The following is a 21,667-nucleotide window of genomic DNA, read 5'->3' as shown; positions in this document are numbered from 1 at the left end:
GTAATAAAGAATCGCATGGAAAATAATGCAGAATAAAAACAATAGGTTTGAGGGGAGGAAAGGGAGTGAGCGAGTATAAGCTGCGCAATATTCGAGCGATAAATTCGCTTCGGACGTGCTCGGCGGGGCCTCTCGCTCGCGAAAGTCTAATTTAACCATCGCGCGCGTCTGTGCAGACTTAAAACCGCATCAACTTCCTAGTCGATGCACATTGCTCCTCTAGACGCATCTAAATCGAGATGCACTTTAATCAACCGGTGCAACGCGCCTTGCAAACACGAATGCTCGACGAACGGGACGCTACGTCACGAAAATAATCATGGCAATAATCATTTCCCAGCAATGTAGTCCAAGTTCTTGATGACAAAAATTGTGCTGCGGTTTGTAGAATTTTTTAAATTAATCATTGTGAAAATTAAATATGTTTATTTACTCGACATATGTTTACGCAAAATTACGAAGCAAAAGAGAGCAGAAACGAGCAAAATCTAGTTGCAGAATACTTACATGTACAGTACCGGTCTAAATTATATCACCTTTCGATTTTTGGAGCATAATTTTTATCGAAGTGTATCGAATGCACTCAAAATTTTATAGTAAATTCTTGATGAAAGGTACACCTCGTATATAAAGTATAATGAGATTTGACAACATACACTGTGACAACATACATCTTCGAATTTTTTATTAATTTTTTCATAGTTGCACTTTTGTATTTTTTTTGTTTTTCGTGTCGCAATCATTGTTTTTACCACCATAACCTAGTTTTAGCAGTTAAATTTAATATTCCACATTATTTATACTTGTTATGACTCAAAATTAACTATGATTCAAATTTTACATATTTTGCAAATTTTAAATAAAAATAATTTTCCACGTGTTGCTGTTTTTATTATTTAATAAAAAGTTGTTATTTACGTAAGTTATACTTATCATTAAAATATATTATGATTTAAAAGAGATTCGTGCCTCTTAAAACAAAATAATCGAAAGGTGATATAATTTTGGCCGGTACTGTGTATACACAAGTTTTTAATGAATTATCGTTAATTATTATTAACAATATTGTTAATTATTATTAACAAAAATATGATCGCCACAATTTACGCTAACGTACATACTCTTGGACTTTTTCGTCCTTTTTCAGCGTATTTACAGATTGTCAAAGTCAAGATTTAAAAACGTTAAGAATTAAACTTTTGAATTATTATTATAATTACACACATATATATTTTTTTTTATTTTATGTTTCCCGTACTTTGTAAGTTACATTTCACTTTCTACATTTCTACAAGTCTACATTTCTACAAGTCTACGTGCGTTTTATTCTTTTAACGTTTATCTTGCTTTCACAGTTCATATATTTTTAGACACAATTTCCTAATCGAGTCGCGTACAATTAGTATGAGCAACGACGTAATGACACAAAACGGGTCTCGTAACCGGTTGCGCGCGTAACTCTATCTCATCGCCGAGGGTCGCGATGATTCACGGCTTCTTATCAGGGAGTACTTACACACGTGGTTTTCTTCGCGGCGATAAGGCAGACGCGCGGGCATGAGAAGGCGAATAATATTTTCATTCGTGTCGGTATTTACGGCGAACGCGGCGGCTCTTCCGTGGAAAAAGATGATCCGTCTTCGCGCGAAGCTCGGTAGCGCAGGAATTGCGAGGTGCGGGCGAAAGAGACCGCGTGAGTCATTACACATTTTTCGTTAAATTACTTCGCCTTCTCGACCGACTTAATTACCTTAATTGCCGTTCGTGGCGATAACGCATTAATCACGAATATTTGCGTCTGGAAGAATCTTGTATACCTAAATAGATATCTCAATTAAACACCAAATATTGTTCACTAGTTAATATCGTTTTTTTTTAAACAGTGCAATTTATATTATTTTGTACTTTTATAAAGTGGAATCAGAAAATTGCTGTAATACAAATCGAATTTATATTATACATTTAAATATTTTTCAATTTTTACCGAGGGGGAATTCACAACCCAAAATTTTGTACACCAATGCCGATTTTTGGCATTGCTGTAAAACACTGCCGACATTTTTGTACACTGCCGACAATGCTTATTGTTAGTCAATGCCTACAATGCCGTCAATCGTTTATTAAAATTAAGGCAATGCCATGCAATTATGAACACTACCGCGTATTGCCCATTATCATACGCCAATGCCTGCACAAGAATTCTAAAGCTTTCCCGAAGTATTCTACACAATTATACAAAAAACTTCCAAAAATTTTATTTACGAACTGTATCTATACATTTTAATGTAATTGCACATTATTATGTGCTGTCTTATGCATATAACCTCAAACAATGGAACACTAAAAATAATAATAAAAATAATCAAAATAATGCCCTTGATATTGTATTTGTTTGTCATCAAAATAAATTTTAAACATTCTTCTTTAAAAGTTCTATACATTTTACGGTAATTGCACATTATTATGTGATGTCTTATGCATAGGTATACCTAACTTCAAACAATAGAATACTAAAAATAACAATGTCTGTTAAGTTAGCACCCCCACGACAAAAAATCGAAACGCCACTTATGCCAAAATTAAGTGCTTTTTATGTGCTAATTATGTACCCTATTTGAAATTTTTGTGCTCGAGCGGTTTAGCAGGAAAATGAGATTAAAGGTGAGGGTGCCAGCTTAACGTTAAGCCAGCACCAACTCATATAAATAATTAATAAAATAAAAAAATAAATACACTAGAATTAAGTGCTTTTTATGTGCTTTCCAACGATATATAAATAAATGTTCGTACTCAATCTCTTCGACCAGAAAATCGTCCCGAAAGTACGAATACACATTAACGGTACAAGAGTAAAGTACCAGAAAGAAAGCAATTCTGAAACTGATTATAGGCTTAAAATATTCTCCTATTTATGTGCTTTCGAAATATGCAAGACCAGATTTTTGTGCTCAACCACGTGATCGAAAAACCGACCCTGAAGTGAGCACCCCACCGTTCAGGTACAAGAGTAAACTACCAGAAAGAAAGCAATTATGAAATTGATTATAAGCTTAAAATATTCTTTTATTTATGTGCTTTCGGAATATGCAAGAAAAAATTTTTGTGCTCAACCCCATGATCGAAAAACCGACTCTGAAGTGAGCTCACCACTCCCCAACCACTGACGACAATGCCGTCAATATTTAGGTCACTGCTTACTTTTTTCGGCAGTCCACTGCCGAAATTTTGTACACCAATGCCGGCTGTGAATTTCCCCTCGATTTTTACACACGCATCATCGCGATTGATATTTCTTGATTTTATAACACCATTTTCAAGTTCTCTCTCATCGAACTGCGTGCCGCTTAATTTTCGCTCTTGAAAGTTATAAAATAAACAAGAATAGTAATATTGCGATATTAAATTAAATTTAATAATAATAAAGCTAACAAGCATCTGTTACCTCTTTTCCCTCTAAATACTGTAAAATTTTTATTAAAAAAACAATATAACACCTTAGCCAGGAGCGAACCTGGAACCTCCCGACTTTCCGGGCCGAATGTCGACTAGTTCGATGAGTTCACCCTCTGATCCTATGATATTTATCACAACTAATAATGTTTAGAAGAACGAATGGTGAATCTTTATTTCTTTTAATTTCTTTTTTTTAATTTTTTGTTGTATATGAGTAGTTTTTAAGCTTGATAGCTTTTAATCAGAGAATACGGACTAAAACTGTGAAAATACAAATTGACGATAAGTCTTAATCGATCACAACTTCTTAATCAAAGTAGTTTAGTTTCCAAACATCGTAAACGTTTTTCGCTGTGAAAAATATCACCAAGTTCAAGGATCGAACCTGCGACACCCAAATGTTTCATCGGGACGGGTGTCTCAACCACTTCGACCACTGAGGCTTATGATGATATTTATTTCAAAACTGCTATTACTTAGAAGAGCGCGCGTCTAAGACACTTGTGTAAATAAGAGAAGATAGACCGACATATGAAAACACAACTAATTGACAAGTCTTATTCGGTCAAAGCTGGATGTTTCTTGTGCCAATATTTCTTGTGTGATTTTATATGTGTATTTTCAAGTACATCGAATTTATATTAGATATTTATATTAACGTATTTTTAAGCTTTTACACGAATCGTTCTCTTTCGCGTTTGTTAAAAATTTTTTTTCCCAGAACGCAGCTCAACTATGCGAAGATCCAACCTGCGCGCAGGTGATCTTACGAATTGTCAGGTCGATGAGTCACGACACATGCACCTCCAGGATATCCTCGCATACTCGAGGAGGCAGTTGCAGAACGGGAGATGAATGATTCATCTCGACAGTCCCTCTCCCTCTCTCTCATTCTGTTATCTATTATGTAAAAAATTCACTGCAAGTCGCAAATATGCTAAAAATACGCATTATGTCATATGAACGCGGCGAAATCACGCGTTAATTATTTATCGACGAATCGATCGCAAAAAATCATGTTATGTCGAATCGCGATAATCGCGTAAGTTTTATAAATATATAAATGAATCATTACAGCGAAGTAACGAGTTAATTATGAATTAATCGAGGCGTCAAGATTTCAAACGTTACGCCAAATTTTTTATATTTGCATGGAAGATTGAATTTTTGCAAGGAATGCCGCAGAATTCTTTAGCATATTTTTCAAAGATCGAGACCTACTCTCAGAATCAAAGTGAAAGCTATTTTAAAGCACATCCTGTATACATATTAAAGTTTGAAGGGAGCTTGAATGAACGGCTGGATGAATGAAAGACTCGTGAATCATTCGAGCAGGAAGTTCAAGGTTGCTTGTTACGATACTGAGAGAGAGACGCACGCTATATCGTATTGTGCGTTATCAAAGAGCACGCAATGCGTGCGGTCGTTCAACATCCTTCTGTCTCGCGAACTCTGGAAAAAGGTCGATCACCTCGTCGCCAGTTCCCAGAGGAAAGAGGAACGCAGTCGCAATTAGCGACAATGCAGCCACATCCTCCAGATATCATTTCTGCGAATATTTGCAAAACATACACTCCTCGATAAAAAATCTTTGGAACACCGTGAAAACAATCTAAGAATGTTCGAAGATTTTGTTCAAAAATATTTCCCGAAGATACTTTAGGAAAATAAAAATCTAAATAATTGCCTTTATAATTTTTCATAGCTGCGTTAGCTGTTATTAAAAATATGAAGCTATCTGAAAAATATTCTAAAAGATATCTATATTTGTGCATACGGAAAATATTCTTTGTAGAAAATTTAGAGTAATAATCTTTTCTTATTTTTCACAACTTGTGATAATAATGTTAATTTTTTTACGACTCTCTTTTAAATTCTGCGAAGAAATTGAATTGAAAAAAAAAAATAAATAAAAGGATTGTCATGTTATACCCGAATAAAATTGAAAATAAAGGCAATAGCAAGGGCCGTCTTTCATGTCGTGTTTACGAAGGCGATCGCCTTAATTCGCCAATCTCGATGCCGATCGCGGTTTCCAAAAGAGGCTCACGGGAAGGACGATGATGATATCGAAAGGGCAGAAATTCGGCCGCGGTGACTCATGTCCCGCTCGTGCGCGACATTGCGAACGAGACCACACGGGGCACCACGAGTTCCCATAGCCGGGGGCCAAGGTAACCTCGGCGACGACGGTGAGTCACGATGGAATTCCAGCTGTGCGAGCATAACCAGGCCCCGCAAACGACAGAGAAAGAGAGCAAGAGAGAAAGAGAGAAAGAAAGGAGACCCCGTACGCCCCCTCGCGCCTCTAGGTCAGTAGACTCTGGCTATTGCGTATCTACTCGCGTGTTTTGGCAACGATGCGTACGTACACGTACGTGTGTACACACGCGCATATGTAATCAATTCAGCGAGACATGTTTTTCTGTTGAAGAATTACAATTGTTACATGTTTCTTTAGGCCTTTTCAAAACATACTCCATTCGGTATCATTTTAATTTTTTAAACAGTGTAGAATATAGGGAACCCTGTAAGCGTTACAATATTCCTAGAATATTATACGAATATTATTAAAAATTAAAATAATATTTAAATAACATTTCAAGAATACATTTTTTTAATATTATAGAAATATTGTATTAACGTTATATGTCCGTTTCATAATATTCATGGGATATTATTTTAATATCCGTGGAATATTATAAAAATATTCTACGAATATTATTTTTTTTCAAAAATTAATGAGAATTATTACGTAAATGTCCATAAACTTTATAATTGTTATATTCAAAAGTTATAATATTACCGATAATTTAAAATATTGAAGAAAATAATATTATTTACTTCTCATACAATATTCGTATAATATTATCAGAATAATATTATACGAATATTGTATTACACGAATATTATTTTTGTTCAAAAATTATTGAAAATTATTACGTAAATATCCATAAACTTTATAATTGTTATATTTAAAAGTTATAATATTATCGATAATTTAAAATATTGAAGTAAATAATATTATTTACTTCTCATACAATATTCGTATAATATTATCAGAATAATATTATACGAATATTGTATTACACGAATATTATTTTTGTTCAAAAATTAATGAAAATTATTACGTAAATATCCATAAACTTTATAATTGTTATATTTAAAAGTTATAATATTATCGATAATTTAAAATATTGAAGTAAATAATATTATTTACTTCTCATACAATATTCGTATAATATTATCAGGATTGAACATATAACCACTTTTTATTAATATTAAATAATGTTTCAGGAATATTATTTAGTACTAAATAATATTGCAACACTTACAGGGAAACGACAGCGATTTTTTCAGGTTTACCTCGTGGCGAGCTACGTTCTTTAATTACGTGCAAATCCATATTCGAAGCTACATAGGCGATATCGATCGTAATTATCGATCGGGAAGATTGAGACGCAGAAAAAGATGCCTGAGAAATTCACGATGCATCGGGTGCACTCCTCCCGAAGGGGCGCGGATGCATGCGGAGCGCGTCGCCGTGACTCATCGCTCGCGACTTCACGAGCGGTGCGTAGAATGCGAAAGTTCGAATGCCCGTCTCGTCTTGCCCGTGTCGTTATTGTGTGTATATGATAATACCAGGATATTGCACTATTGCTGCACCGTTATAATGACCAGAGGACGTAGCGAGTGATAGCCCAGTGGCTCTCACGTATGTAGAAAATACACCACGGTTCTTCACGAATCGTTTGGTACTCAGGCAGAGTTTACGCGTGTACGATAAAACTGATATGATATCAAATATCAACTGCATATTTTATGTTATGATTATGATTATTACATGAAACAAGAATGCTCACGTTTATTTCAGATTCCGCAATAACAGGATAAGTCGAGGTACTTTCTTAAAAAATTTTAAGAATTTTATTCAAAATTCTAAGTAAGATAAAAGTTATTTTATAATGTACAATAGCTTTGAAATAAATTTATTTTATTAGACCTTTTAATGTTTCCTAATGATACAATGACAGGAAAGTCATTTAAATTTTGAATATTAAATTTGAAAAAAACCCAATCAACAGACAATGTCTTTTAAATATTTATTCTTCATTAAAAATGTGAGAATGTATATGACGTATTTATTGCTAAACGATTTTGCAACTATTAGGAAAAAATGATCAAGGAAACAATTTTGTTAGAAAGAATTTTAAATTTAAAAATAAAAATTCCAACAATTTTCCTGAGTATCAATACAATTTTCAAGAACACAAAATTAATTCTTTAAAAATTTTAGCTTTTCTCGATTTTTCCTGGTAGTAAATTTCCCCTATAAATTTATACATGTACAATTTGCCTTTTTGGAAAAGTATTTGTGTACTTTGGATAACTCCGCGGGAGGCTTTTCGAAAATTTATACGCGCCGATTAAACTCACAATGGATCGGGCCACTGTTCGCAAAAAGATATGTGTTTGTACAAACCCAGACGGCGATATTCGCTACATTCGGTACAAAGAACTCTCCGGAGAAAAAAAAGAAAGATAGCGGAGATCCAGTCTACTGGCAATTCACATGGAAATTAAAAGGAGCACTCACCTGAAACAGAGAAAAAAAAAACGGCGTTCCTTTAGTCACACGATCGCGCAACGAATTAGAATATGAATAGGCGAGACAAGATACGTCGGACCGCTTTTAATCACAAGCCTCCGACGACGTGTCCTACGCCCACCATGTGTCCTCTACCGTCTGTCACGCGACGGTCGAAAACTAAACGGATTACATTCACGACAGAAGGCGCTTTTTTCTGCCTTTTTTTTATTGCGATTGAGTTATCGCAACAGATAATCAGCGATTTTATTACTTGTTTGCGGAATGATATAAGTGCAAATAAAATACAAATATTTGAACGAAAAACATTAATTATACATGTTAAGATCATAAAAATAGATTTATCATTTTTATCGGACACCGATCAGAAAAAAACGTATTTTAAAGTAACGAAAATTTTAAAACATTTCATTGCAGTTACGAATTTTTATATTGATTTTATCTGATTTTCATTTGTCCAATAAAATTAAAAAAATTTTCATATACGCCAACCTCGTTTTGCACTAGTGAATCCAATAAAGTACACAGCAAGAGAAAAAGAAGAGATAAGTGTTCACTAATTACCCTTAAAGATAATTATAATTATACTTCGATGAAGCAGCGCTCGTTATTCGGCTTGTTTCTTTAATTGCGAGTAACAAACGCGACGGAATAACGGCGTATCATTATTTACCAAACATCTCGCGCGTATTTATCGGATGGAGGAAGAAACGGGGGGAAGAGGAGGGGAGGAGGGAAAAAGCGGGACGCTCCAAGAAGGAAAGACGAAGACGAGGAAAATGCGTGGGCATCGTTAATCAGGAATGGCGCCACTCGAGGCGGATTATCAACCTGCGGAGTCTGCGAGGTGCGTCGATAAAAATGCGCACGAGAGGTGCAGGAAGAGGGCCGGAGAAAAACGAGCGAGAAACGAGATCCTGTAAACTCGCCTCGATGTAAATGACCGCGCGATCGCGATCGCGCTCGCTTGTATCAGAGGGATCCGCTGCTGCACTCGCGCGGCGCGCATGTAACGAAAACACACGCGATAGAAATATGATTCACAGCATTCGTAGAGAGTGCGCTTAATTTCTGTCTGGTGAAGGAAGTTCGACAGTTCTCGGGGAAAAAAAAAAAAAAAATTAAGATTACCATTTTCAAATATCCTTAATGAAAATTTCTCAAAAGCGAAAATTGTAGCTTTCATCTTAAAACAGAAAATTAAAATTAGTCTTTATCTCTTGGAACAAAGGAATTTATCTGATGGACCAAAAAATAAAATCCATTTTAGTTTTTGCTGAGAATAAATTACAAGTAAATATCGTCTTTCCTAAAGCGTGAAACTTTTATTGTCGAATAACTATGTAATACTATGTAAAGGACATACGGCAAAGAACGTTATAAATTATGGCTTTTGTAATGACGATCGTAAAGTCCAATTTGACCACTTCTTAAGGCAATGCATCTTTCTATTTTTATCTAAATGTCAACACGTAATTAAAGAAATCGTTAAGCAAAAAAAAAACCGATAACTCCTGGAAGGCCGATAAATATTGTCGCGGGAGAAAAAGTGTTATGAAACGGATCATGTGAGCGGATTAGAATGCTAATTCTTGTAACGAATGCCTGTAGGATCGTTAGTCCTTACAAAGTGTAGGATAGCGCGCCGCTAAATGATTCTTCCGTCCACAAGGACACAAGTCAATTACCTTTTTTTTCTCATTAATTTACATCTTTTACTGTCGTTCTGCGTTTATAATGCCGGCGATCGGGTATAATAAACGATGCAAAAAGGTTCTCTCGAAATAGCGTCCATGAATTTTTTTGCCAACTCCGCAATTAAAATAATTGAAGACACAATAAAATAAAGTTTGTATAGACGCAATAGAATTTAAATTTTTAAATAAAGAACATAAAGTAAAAATTATAAAATAAAATTATTATGAAATATTATAAAATAAAAATATTATTAAAAGAACATAGACCGACATGTATTTAAAAACACGACTAATTAGGAATAGGCCTTGTTCGCTCATATTCGTGCTAATATCTCTCGTGTGATTTTATGTATCATTTTCAAGTTCATCGAACTGCGTGCCGAATAAATTTTCGGTCTTGAAACACAGTTATAAAATAAATAAAAATAGTAATATCAGGATATTAAATTAAATTTAACAATAATGATGCTAACGAGCATCTGTTGCGTCTTTTTCCTCCAAATTTTACTGTACAAATTTATTATTTATACCTACGTATGCTATCTTTTAATAAACTTAAAACTTCGCCTTACTCTCATTGAAATTGAAAATGATAATAAATATTTTCTCTATTTTTGACCCATCAACCTCTATAAATTTTTCCTTAAACTGATTAAGATTATTCTTACTATTCCTATTCCTCCCACTTAAAATTTTGACTAATCCCATCACGTCTAACCTTTTCTTGATCTATCTTAATTAACTATATATTTAATGAATTTAAAATCTTAATCCATTATTCATACTCTAACATCATCCTATTTATAAGTATAAGATATTCTATTATTAATTTTTTTTAACAATTTTTTAGGCTTATTTCCTTATATTTTCACTGCATCAAGACATAAATTGTTACTTCCTGTACAAATTTTTCTTGCAAAAAATAACACCTCAGCCAGAGATCGAACCTGGAAGCTCCCGACTTTCTAGGAAGCGTGCTACAACCAGTCGACCCACGGATGTTATATTTTTCGTAATCAGTATTGTTAGAAGAACGCAGGGGGAATTTTTATAACACTGTATATTACAATAATTTTTTAATACAAGATCGAGTCATCTCGATCGAAGCATCACCCTCAGTTCTCAATCAAACTTGAAAATATTATAATATTATAAACTAATGTATAAAAATTACACTTATTCGACAAATTTTGTAATTGCAATGTATTAGTTTATAATTATCATTAAACACAATTACTCGATGAAATTTTTCGACTAAAATGCTCTCTAAAATCTCGAATGCGTCATTATGAATTGTCTCGTCTTCCTTCAATTGTCAAAAAATAATTATATGAAACTCTTTCGCCTTGAAAAGTCCTGGTGATGCGAGAGCGCGTTTCAGTTCGAGAAAAAAAATATGAAATACGACGAAAATCATCCTTGGAGGGCAGCGTTCTAAAATCGTATAATAACAGCGGTTTTCGAGTGCGTCAATATTATGCGTCCAGAAATAAAGACCCAAAGACGACGACGACGATGACTTTGAAGGCGAATACCTGAATTCCTTCAGAAATTCTACTTTGAAACGCCCCGACGAATCGACCGCATTCCGTTATCACACGTGCAACTCTCGTAAAGTTAAATGGTCCAAGCGCCAGCTGCAAACACGAACGGCCTAACGGGACGCTTTAATGCGGGCTCTTCTCATTCCTACGAAAAGGATTTCGTAATCGCGTAAAAAAAAAAAAAAGAGAGAGAGAGAGAGAAATGCCGACAATACGTATACCTACTCGAGTCCAATTAATTAAACATCGTTTCGATAATATTCTCATGCGCCATTAAACGCGGATTTACGCAAAACGTTTTCGATATCGTTTCGCGGAAAATCGGTATGGGCGAAAGTTAAAACGGACTTCGAATCGCTTATCTTGAAAAAAATATTATGCACAAAGCAAAAAGTCATGAAATTATATAAAGCAGGAAAAACTTCTGCGATACTAAATTATGTTGATGATCGATGTCGAAGACTAAAAATAGAAAATGGTTTTTTTATAAAATTTATTACGTGCACACGCTCTAGAATATATTTAATTCATTTTGGTACAAAATTTATTCCATTCCATAAAATAAAAATTTACAGACTATTTTTTCTCTTTTCATCCTTTAAAAAGGATAATATTAGAATGATTAGAAGTTTATTGCAGGTTTTTTTTTTATAAAAAAAAGGGACATGACTTTTTTTGCATAAAGAATATTGCACAGAAATTCAGCTTTATAATTATCGTATACGTCCAGAAAAAAATGAATTGAATAGAACTGGATAAAAATAAACCCATTTTGACATTTTTGAAGTCGCGCATCAGATTTTTCGAATCCATTTAAATCCAAAGTACGAACACATCCAAAGTCGATACAATAAATAGCTCATTTCGTATTTGAATTCATTTGAATCCAAAAATAATATAACGGGAACATAAATCCACAAAAAAAAATTATTATTAAATCAACAATTCATTGTTTCATATATAAGCAAGAATATAAAATCTTCGAAGAATTTATAATCTTAAACAGACATAATTTTGCTTACATAAAGAAAATTCTTTTCTTCGTGTAAGCAAATTATGTCTGTTTAAGATTATAAATTCTTTCAAGATTTTATATTCTTGCTTATATATGAAACATTGTATTGTTAATTTGATACTATTTTTTTTCTGTGCATCCGAATTCAAAATGACGAACAGCGTATTTCGTATTTCAGTTCCATTCGAGTCTATTTGAATCCAAAAATACACTGGAACTCTAAAGCGCGAACTCGAATAAATTAAAACAAATTGCAATTCTCAATTAATTTGAATTTATTTTCGTTCGCTGGGCGCGTATACGTACTTTAGATTCGTAATATTTACGGAACAGCCTGAGTAAGCAACGTAGCGCGCCACATCGCGTAAGTATTATTATCGGTAGCATCTTTCTTTTTGTTCTTTTTCTGAAACCGATGACTCAGGAATGACATTTTCTCCCTGGAGCTAGAGGAGACGCGCGCGTGTCGCGTTGCAGCATACGATTTGCGTGACATTTCTGCGACAACAGAAATACGATTCGATGGCTAGACCACGTCGCGAGGGCGATATTCGATACGCCGCCGCGCCGCGTTGACCGGCCAGTCGAGTTTACATCTCGGCACGGCGATACCTGTACCCAATGTGCGTGAGTGGTCGTGTAACTGCGCAAACATGCAAACGAGACGAGGCCGCTTTCGTCAAAATTAATAATTAATAAAAAGAAGAACGTCGATTTCGAAATCCCTTACGCCGTTTTTTTTTTTTTTAAGACGAGAGCAAATTGCGCAAGTGACCTTTGAAGAGAAGGAAAAAAAAAACTTTTTTCACTCTTTGACTAGCAATATATATTCGCTGCTAATAACATACATTACTATAATTCCATAAGAATTTTAGATTTTATCTTTGTAAAGGGAGTTACGACGTCCCGCTTAATTGCTCTCATTATAATAAGATATTACTGCTCGAAATAGCTCTCCTCATCAAGTGCCAACGATTGGATAACACTTAAAATACCGTATTTACGTAAATATGTTTAACGAGGCTCGTGCAGATTGCATATTAAAACGTTTAGAACGCTCCTGCGTGTCTCACGTGATTGCTCTTGCCGGTATAATAATTGTTAGCGCTACGAGTCACGCTACGATTACTGGATCTCTCATTTATCCCCGGAACGCTTCGGCGAACCCGGAATTCGTCACGACTACAACTGCACTAATCCTCAAATGTGAATGATACGTATTGTTGGGCCTAGCTCTCTAGCCCGCCGTCTCGTCGTATTATGACCGCAGATTAAACGCATCCGGTCTCGCGGACACGCGGTGGCTTTGGTGAAGAAGCGAAAGAGCTACGTCGATTCCGTAGGAAGCGACACCGATTAGATTTCCAAAGACGTTCGCGTTATTAATGACACATCTTTCCGAACGACGAATAAAGAGATAAGATAATCGCGCCTGTAATAGGATCCCCCGTCGCTCTAATGAAGTCGTCTCTGGAGAGTTCCTACTCCAACTAATCATGTAGCAGTTAACTGATTCTCGTTTCGTACGCAAATCTCCAGTAATATCCGTCATTAATTACATTATGTAAAGGGAAGAACGGAAGAGAAAATTGCAGCGGCTGAATGGGCAATCCTAAATTACCATCGGGGCAAAGACCGAGAGGCACGAGGTAGTTAACAAACAAATGTAAATTTCTCCGGCGTCGTACGAAAACAGCATTCTATCTCCCAACTCTCGGCAATTTAATGCGAGTTACGCTTAATGACCAGCCGCTTGATTGTCTTAACAAGACCACTCCTTCCCTCAACCTGCTTTCTTTTTGTACGCATTCACCTCGGGGATAAAAAACGGGGAAGGAAAGGGGCCTCGAGAACACGAAATGAGTAAAAACAAAATTCAAAGACGCCAATTATCGAATAACGTAATAAACTAGAAATCGTTCGATATTGTCCTTTTTAAAGGATGAGGAGGAAATAGTACGTAAAAATTTTATGCATGGAATAAGTTTGGTACTACCAAAATGGTAACAAGGGAACAAAAACTCGTGTACGTATCATAAATATCCTAATCAAGATCAATAATCAAGCAGTAATGTAAGTTGACTATTTGATAGCTAATTTATTCCATAAATGATTTAACAATTAATAAAGTGACGTTCCGGCTTACTCTCAGCCTATCTCAAACATATTTCTTTGCCAATCGATAGATTTCAAAAACATATAAAAATGGATTAAACATATTCTGGGGCGTGTACGGACAATGAATTTCATTTCTGTATAAATAGCTTCCCAGGAGAGACGAGATAAAGGTTAATTAGGTTAATTTAATTTTATAACAAAGTTATTAATTAGGGATGCTTCCCAAATGACGGTGAAATGCCAATAAGCTAATGATGATAAAATGTCGAAAAATATCTCGCACGAGTATTAAGGATTCTTTAACATTAAAATGCTAAGGATTCTTTAACATTAAAATGCTCGCGGACGACTCTAGTTAACGTTTCTGAACGAAGACAAGAAACGGAGAGGACCAGAGACTGGAAAGGGAGAGGGTGTAGAGGGAAAAAGATCCGAGAGAGCGCCGCCCACGGAGAGCGGATGCCGGGTCGGCGGGGTCGCCTCTCCAGCAAAATGAATCTTTTATGCCTCTCTTACGACGGAGTCGCTTTTACGACGCTCCTTCGCGTCCTCGCGCACGCGAGAACGAGGCGTTCTTTCTCCAGACTCGACGAGAAAAAGTCAGCAGCCCCGGCCGGCTCGTCGATTCACCCGCACGTTAAGACGGGGCCACTGAATGGGACCGGATTAATTTCGAAAAAAAAAAGAATCATCTAATTGCGCGAATGAAACATTTAATTTTAAACAGAATTAAATTTCTGACGTGATCTTGCACCATGCAACATTTATATATATTTATGTGCGCTGGCACGAAAATTACGTTGGATAATACTTGGACAGAAGCGGGAGAATGGAAGGAAGAAGTAGCATGAAAAATCAGTTCAGAAATAAACGCAAAATTATATATTACGTTTTTTTCCTTTTTTTAATTAAATTTATTTCGGAAACACATAAAGTATTTATCTAATCTTTATGTTCTACTAATGTGAAGGGTTAAAACGGGTGATGATTTATATTTTACATAGATCTCGCGGAAGGAAACGGCCGTAGCCTACAAAAATTTGCAATTTCCTTCAGGCTATTTCGGACATGAGCCGCGGCAGCGGGCCTAATGCAAGGTCTCGTTTACATCGTACACGTGGAAGAACGAAAAGCCGCCGCGGGCACCAACATCAACATCCTCTCTCTCTCTTCCTCTCTTTCGTGCGATATATTGATATTAATATCGTCCCAACGACCATGGAGTATCCGCTTAATGGGAACGATCGTGCCACGAGCCACCCTATTATTCAATTCAATAACGCGAGTCCCATCATGTATCCCGTGACGCCTTCTAATTGCCGACCAGAAAAATTTCTAGACGTGTCCTTGGGTGATCACCAGCTCTCTCAACTTTAAAAAAATTTTTTTTAAAATGTCAAAAATCGCGATATGTGTATTCATAAAAAAAATTTAAAAAAAGGTTTAAGAATTTAAGAGTAGCCCAAGAATTAAATTAAGTTACAAAATCGTGAACAAATATCGCGTAATTAAGCTGCAGAATAAGCAATCATTTTATATCCAGATATATTTTAAATATGCGTAGATTTTCTCGACGTTCTTTCTATCATCATTTTAACGAAAACGATTAATGCGAGAAGTCATTATTATTTACGACATGTCCATCTCGGTCAGCTGCGGTAAAACTAAATGAAAAATAATGGAGTGCGAAAGACATATTAATGAGGCCAAACCAGGCGAGACAAATGCTTTTCTATTACGAGGAAGCTATTCTAAATATAACGTTGCAAAGAGCGCGAGCGATGCAATTTTACGTGGATCTCACGAGGAAACTGCGTATTTGAAGAACATCCTATAATTCTCTCAGTATTCGCGAATTTCTGATTCTCATGACGTAATGAATTCGGTAATGTTGATACGGATTTAGTTAAACGCACAAAGCGTCTTTCATAAATCGTGTTAAGCCAAAACAAACAGTAAAGTAAGAACTTAAAAAACAAAAAATAAATATTCCATAAACACTATATAAATATTAAAATGTGTATAAGTAATATGAAAAGTTGTATCAAAATAAAAATAAATATTCACAATGAATAAAAAAATATTAAATTAATGCTGGGAGAAGCTAATGAATATTAAAAGATTTCAAAATACTCATTTCGTATTTAAATTAATTTCTAATTTGTAGGCATTAATTAATTTACTACGATTTATTAAGAAACCTTCAAATCTCTTGCCGGAGGCGCGTTCGGAAGAAAAAAACCACTCTTTTAGTTTCGTCGACCTTTCGAATCGTACGAAGATACTTATGCTTCCCAATTGCGGTTTTTGTGTATTAACATGTGTATCAGGAGGAAAAAAAGTTGTTTTGTATCAATTAATACAGGAGATAATTGATGTTTTCATTTCGCAATACTAGATAAAGCGACACGCGTGTGACGTTCACGTTGGCAGAAAAAAAGTAATCATTTCGCAGCTGCACACGCGAGTTTAATAAACCAGGAGGTGGACTCAGTTAATCGTCATTACATAAGTTATCGCCAGCTGTTCGCCAAAAAAAGATTGCAGCCCGCCTGAAAAGTCAAGCACAAACGTAGCGACGCGTCAGAACAGACGCCGCGAAAAATACACGTCGTGGCAGCACGCTTGTTATTTCTCCCGTTTTATTTTCTCCGGAAAAAAAATAAAATTTTGTCACGTGGCGAAAGAGACGGTCATGTTCACGGCCAAATGCCGTTCGATTTAATCCTAAACGCGAGTCGCGAGCCAATCGTGGCTCGATAAACTTTTAATTGCGACTAGTATATACAAAGTGCGGAAAAAATTGATTTTAATTCTGCGACTGCGACGGAGTCGAGTTTTTCGAAGGTGGAGGGATAACAAAGTCACTAATGTTCATTTTCACCAATGTAGATTAATTTTGACCTCAGTTTAACTTGCCTTCTTATCTTTTTTCTAATTTTTAGAACTAAAAAAGGATAGAGAGTAAATTAAATCGAGATCAAAGTTAATTTACATTGATGAAAATGGACGTATGAGTTAAAGATGGATACAATTTACACACTGAGAGAAATATTTGCTGAGATCAATCTTTAGTTAAATAGTAATGAAATAAATTGTATAGTTATAATTATTAAATATGTAATTGTTGATCAAACGAATTATTTTCATACAACCAATTATCAAACGTTTCGTTAAATGTAACCAAGTTTTTGGTACCAGTAACTTCAAAATTCGCGCTAACTAAATTTTGATTGATTTCATCAAAATATTTATTTCAGCGCGCGCGAGTAAAATTTGTTCAATTTAAACGAATAATTCTCAAGAACTAAATCAATTTCTAAAATCCAAGGAACATGCAATTATTTAATACGTGGAGTTGGTTCAACAAGATCTGCATCACGGTCGATGCTCATTTTCGAGAGAGTTAAATTAGAATGAAGAATGAAAAATCGTTCGATTAAGATGCGGTACGAGTTCACGTGACTCTTGGACGTGTCTGGAGCTTTTACCTTCGTATGAAGACCCGAGAAGAAGGTCGTGCGCCGCGGCACGGAATACGACGACATGTTGATCTTGTTGACAACCATTGTCATGCTAGCTGGCAGATGGATTTCCCTCTCGCGACACGTCGATTCGAAGTCCGAAGTCTCCTCTTATCCAGTCGCTCGTTCACCCTCGCGCAGCATCGACGTTGACACCTCGCGTCGAGGACAACGCGTTCGCGCTCGTCTCTATCAAATGTACTTATCCGCACGCTCCGCTTCGAAGTACTGCGACCATCTCAGAGCTTTCGTCGAGTTGCGTTCCGCGGGGAAAACCATCAGCGGATCGGCGCCGTGTGGGAAAGCCTGAAGAGCCAAGGCACTCGTCGCGTGGAGAAGAAACTCGCACCCGAAGAGGCTATAAACGATTCCCGTTATCGGAGTTCCGCGATGGCGCAAGAACCGCAACTAAAACTTTCCTCTCGAGGATCGGAGTATCTAGGTGTTCAAGCTCGGCGCGTACATGCGATACCGAATAAAACCCAGCGAAACTCCAAGATATATTTTGAAGAGTCGCTCGCTCTCTCCGTTCCCGGAGACTTTAATATTTACTCCCAGATCGGGCACGCGGCGCCGAATAAATCTTCGCTTCAAACGTCCACTACTTGGAGTTCCCGTTTGAAGTTTATTTAGGCAACTGTCCGTCAAACTGCCGTTTTCACTTTTAGCGTGACACCGAATGGAGCAACGTGGAAGGGACCGTTCGCCCTGAAGAATTGGTGAGAGTCGGCAATTGTACTCTCGTTCTCGTACTTATCTTCGCGCGGATCTCTTCTCCGAGTGGCACTCGACGAGGAAGAGACCGTAAAGAGAAGTGCGCAATAGCGAAAAGCTGTCGTGCACCTTCGAGCTGAACGCGCGCGAGAACACTGAGGGAGCGCTCGTCGACGGTGCTATATATAGCCTCCCTGCCCCTCTGGTGCGAAACGAACGAGGGCCTCTTCAGGTTCGCGCCGCGCCGCGCCGCACGTCGAACGGCGCGGCGGCATTACCGTGACCTTCGAACCCGGAGGGATGTGTCGACGGACACCCCGAGGAGGGATAGAGCGCCGATCATTGGAGGCTGAACAGGAAGGAGATCGTGGTAGGGTGGCCAGAGGCCGGTCCGCAAAGCGCAAACGATGACGAGATCGATTCGCCACTCGCGCGATGCGGTATGTCGATCCGATGTAGCGCGAGAGAGCGACCAATGTCAGCGGAGCGGACAGTGGGGCGGGATGTTACAGGTATGGGTGACGAATGCTCCTTCCTTTGTAAGCATGTGTAGAATCACGTAGAATCACGTTGCTGGAACATAACGCTGAACATGATGAAATAATTTGCGACGGGTAGACAGGTACTATAGTGCGACGATCAACATCGGCGCCACCGCTGTAACTTTGAAAGTGTGCCTATTACGGCGGAGGTGTAATTATTGGCGCTTTTATGAAATCACCGATAATTCTAATAAAAGAGAAGATACCACCCTAAGTGGTATCTTCAATCTTTTTTTACAAAACCCAAGTGGTACTATATATCTTTGCAATCCCATTGAAGCATTTCTACTCCAATCCCAGTGGTGTGTACAAATTCTCAGAAAAAAATAAAATGGTATCACAAAATTGTATAATTTAATTCAACCTGAATGATATATATGTTTTCGAAAAATTAATGAAATCTTTTTTACAAAACCCAAGTGGTACTATCTTTGCATTCCCATTGAAGCCTTTCTATTCCAACCCCAGTAGTATGTACACATCCTCAGAAAAAAATGGTATCACAAAATTGTGTGATTTAATTCAATCTAAATGATATATATGTTTTCGAAAAATTAATGGAATCTTTTAATGGCGTCAATTAAAGAGAGAATACGTTATTCCTTGACATATATGTAACTATTGTTACCACTTTTAAAAAATAAAATCCAAGTGGTAGTATCTTTGTATTTCCGTTCGAGGGTCTTCCTACTCCAACCCAAATAGTTGTAGCTTTAGTTCATAAAAAAAAAACTAATGATTATATTATTTTTATTTCTAATGGGACTACCGCATATTCAACAATCTTCAAGATATAACCCGATGATACTCCGATTACATACATTTCAAAGTTCAACTTGAATTTTTCTTCGTCGCATGGATTTTATTTATGAGAGTAACCTGATCTCTTTCTGTCTTCTCTATATCAAATCTTAAATTTAATACATGTGACTTCCTGCTTTCGGAACGATACATGTGATTCGTCCGAAGAGCAAATTTCCTCTCGGTCACGCTTTCTTCGAACCGCACGTGTGTCGGATCATCGCGAGTGCGAACACGCAACGATTTTTTTTTGCGACGATTTAAAGGCGAAACGAACGTCAAGCGATTTTTCATCGCTTTTCCCCGAACGCGCGGATGTCGCAAGAGAAAGGATCTCACTCTGGAATCCCCAAGGGAACAGCTGACCGCGTCGAGAAATAGTAATGAGGATCCGATTAAGGAGGTCAAGGAGTAATGCACGTGCGAGAAATAACGTCGATGTTTTTCTCTTGCCAAGACAAAATTCCGGCAAAGCACCGCGAAATTGGAGCGGAAGCGAATTCCGCCGTGGTCAGCGACACACGAACATTGATGGCGAAATCCGCGGAGACAATATAAATACACACACGAGACAAATATATTTGTGTATTCTATCCTCTCTTCATAACGATGAACAAATAAAGTATATGTATATTATTCTAATTAATAGAATAATTTAATAACGTTTGTGTTATTTATAATTATAATGAGCTCATCTTTAATAAGCTAAGAAACTGCTATATTTATCTCACTATTACGTTGCTTTGACAATGAAGAAAGTCGCTATCATCTGAGCAAAAAGAAAAACTTGGAAGAGATCAATTTTAATTTTTGAAAAAGATTTTTTTCTTCCGCGTCTTCTTATTTCACCTCGAATTAAAAAAAAAAGTCCTTTTCGTAAAAAAGCAAATCCTGTCACCGAGAAGATCGGCAACGTAGAGGGTTAGTAGGCGTCGATGAATCAGGTTCGGACGCGTCTCGACGCCATTAATTTCGAACGACGACGGCTTCTACTTGCGACGGGCGCTCCGGAAAGAAAACGATAAGCAGCAAAACGAAAAGCGAAATAAAAGTACGACGACAGCGGGTTGAACGTGCATTTATTTTCGCTCCTACGTGCATTCGAGAATGCAGAACGTTTCACGATCAAACGAACGTTTCTCCAGACGATAGGAGCGTAGACGAGAAAAAAAAAAAATGTATCCTTCACGTAAATTTGCATGAATTTCGAAAAATCGAAGAGTACACGCAGCATCCGGCTCCCTTCGTAATTTCGCGAACGCCGTCGACGCATTAATTTCCGATGAATAAAATTATTGATTGTTTAAGAAACCGCGACCTTAATTGGACTCTCGACAACATCCGCAACATAAAAGCAGCGAAGTCCGGAATGTCAAATCCACTCGTGACGATTAAGGCAGTTGTTTTAACGACGATTACGTCTGTTGGCACGATGTCACGAGGTATTCGCCCCGTCATTCCGCGTACTTTCACCTCGCATGGCGATTATTGTTCGAATTTCGAGCTCGACGCGCATAGTTGGAGTCGTCAGATCAATCACGATTATCCTATGAATTATTTACTCGGTGACGGGTGAACAATTGCGATAATTTCGTCATCGAGCAAAGAAGAAGTATTCTATTGGGAGAGCAGTTATTTTTCAAGCGG

At 36.8% G+C, this 21,667-nt stretch overlaps 1 protein-coding gene across 5 annotated transcripts in view; it reads right to left on the bottom strand.

Moving 5' to 3' along the window:
- Nucleotides 1-21,667, bottom strand: part of LOC105208254 (NAD(+) hydrolase sarm1) — a 103,755-nt gene that overhangs the window by 39,343 nt on the left and 42,745 nt on the right. The window contains exon 1 of one of the 5 annotated variants that reach the window (XM_011178063.3): nt 17,931-18,844. The exons of the other annotated variants lie outside the window; for them this stretch is intronic. Coding sequence (XP_011176365.1) covers nt 17,931-18,014 — 84 coding nt within the window. The 5' untranslated portion in view covers nt 18,015-18,844. Of the gene's footprint in view, nt 1-17,930; nt 18,845-21,667 lie in introns of those variants that run through there. 5 annotated transcript variants of the gene reach the window in all.

Source organism: Solenopsis invicta, chromosome 14 (assembly GCF_016802725.1).
Source record: "Solenopsis invicta isolate M01_SB chromosome 14, UNIL_Sinv_3.0, whole genome shotgun sequence".
NCBI lineage: Eukaryota > Metazoa > Arthropoda > Insecta > Hymenoptera > Formicidae > Solenopsis > Solenopsis invicta.
This window is presented reverse-complemented; position numbering and strand designations above follow the sequence as displayed.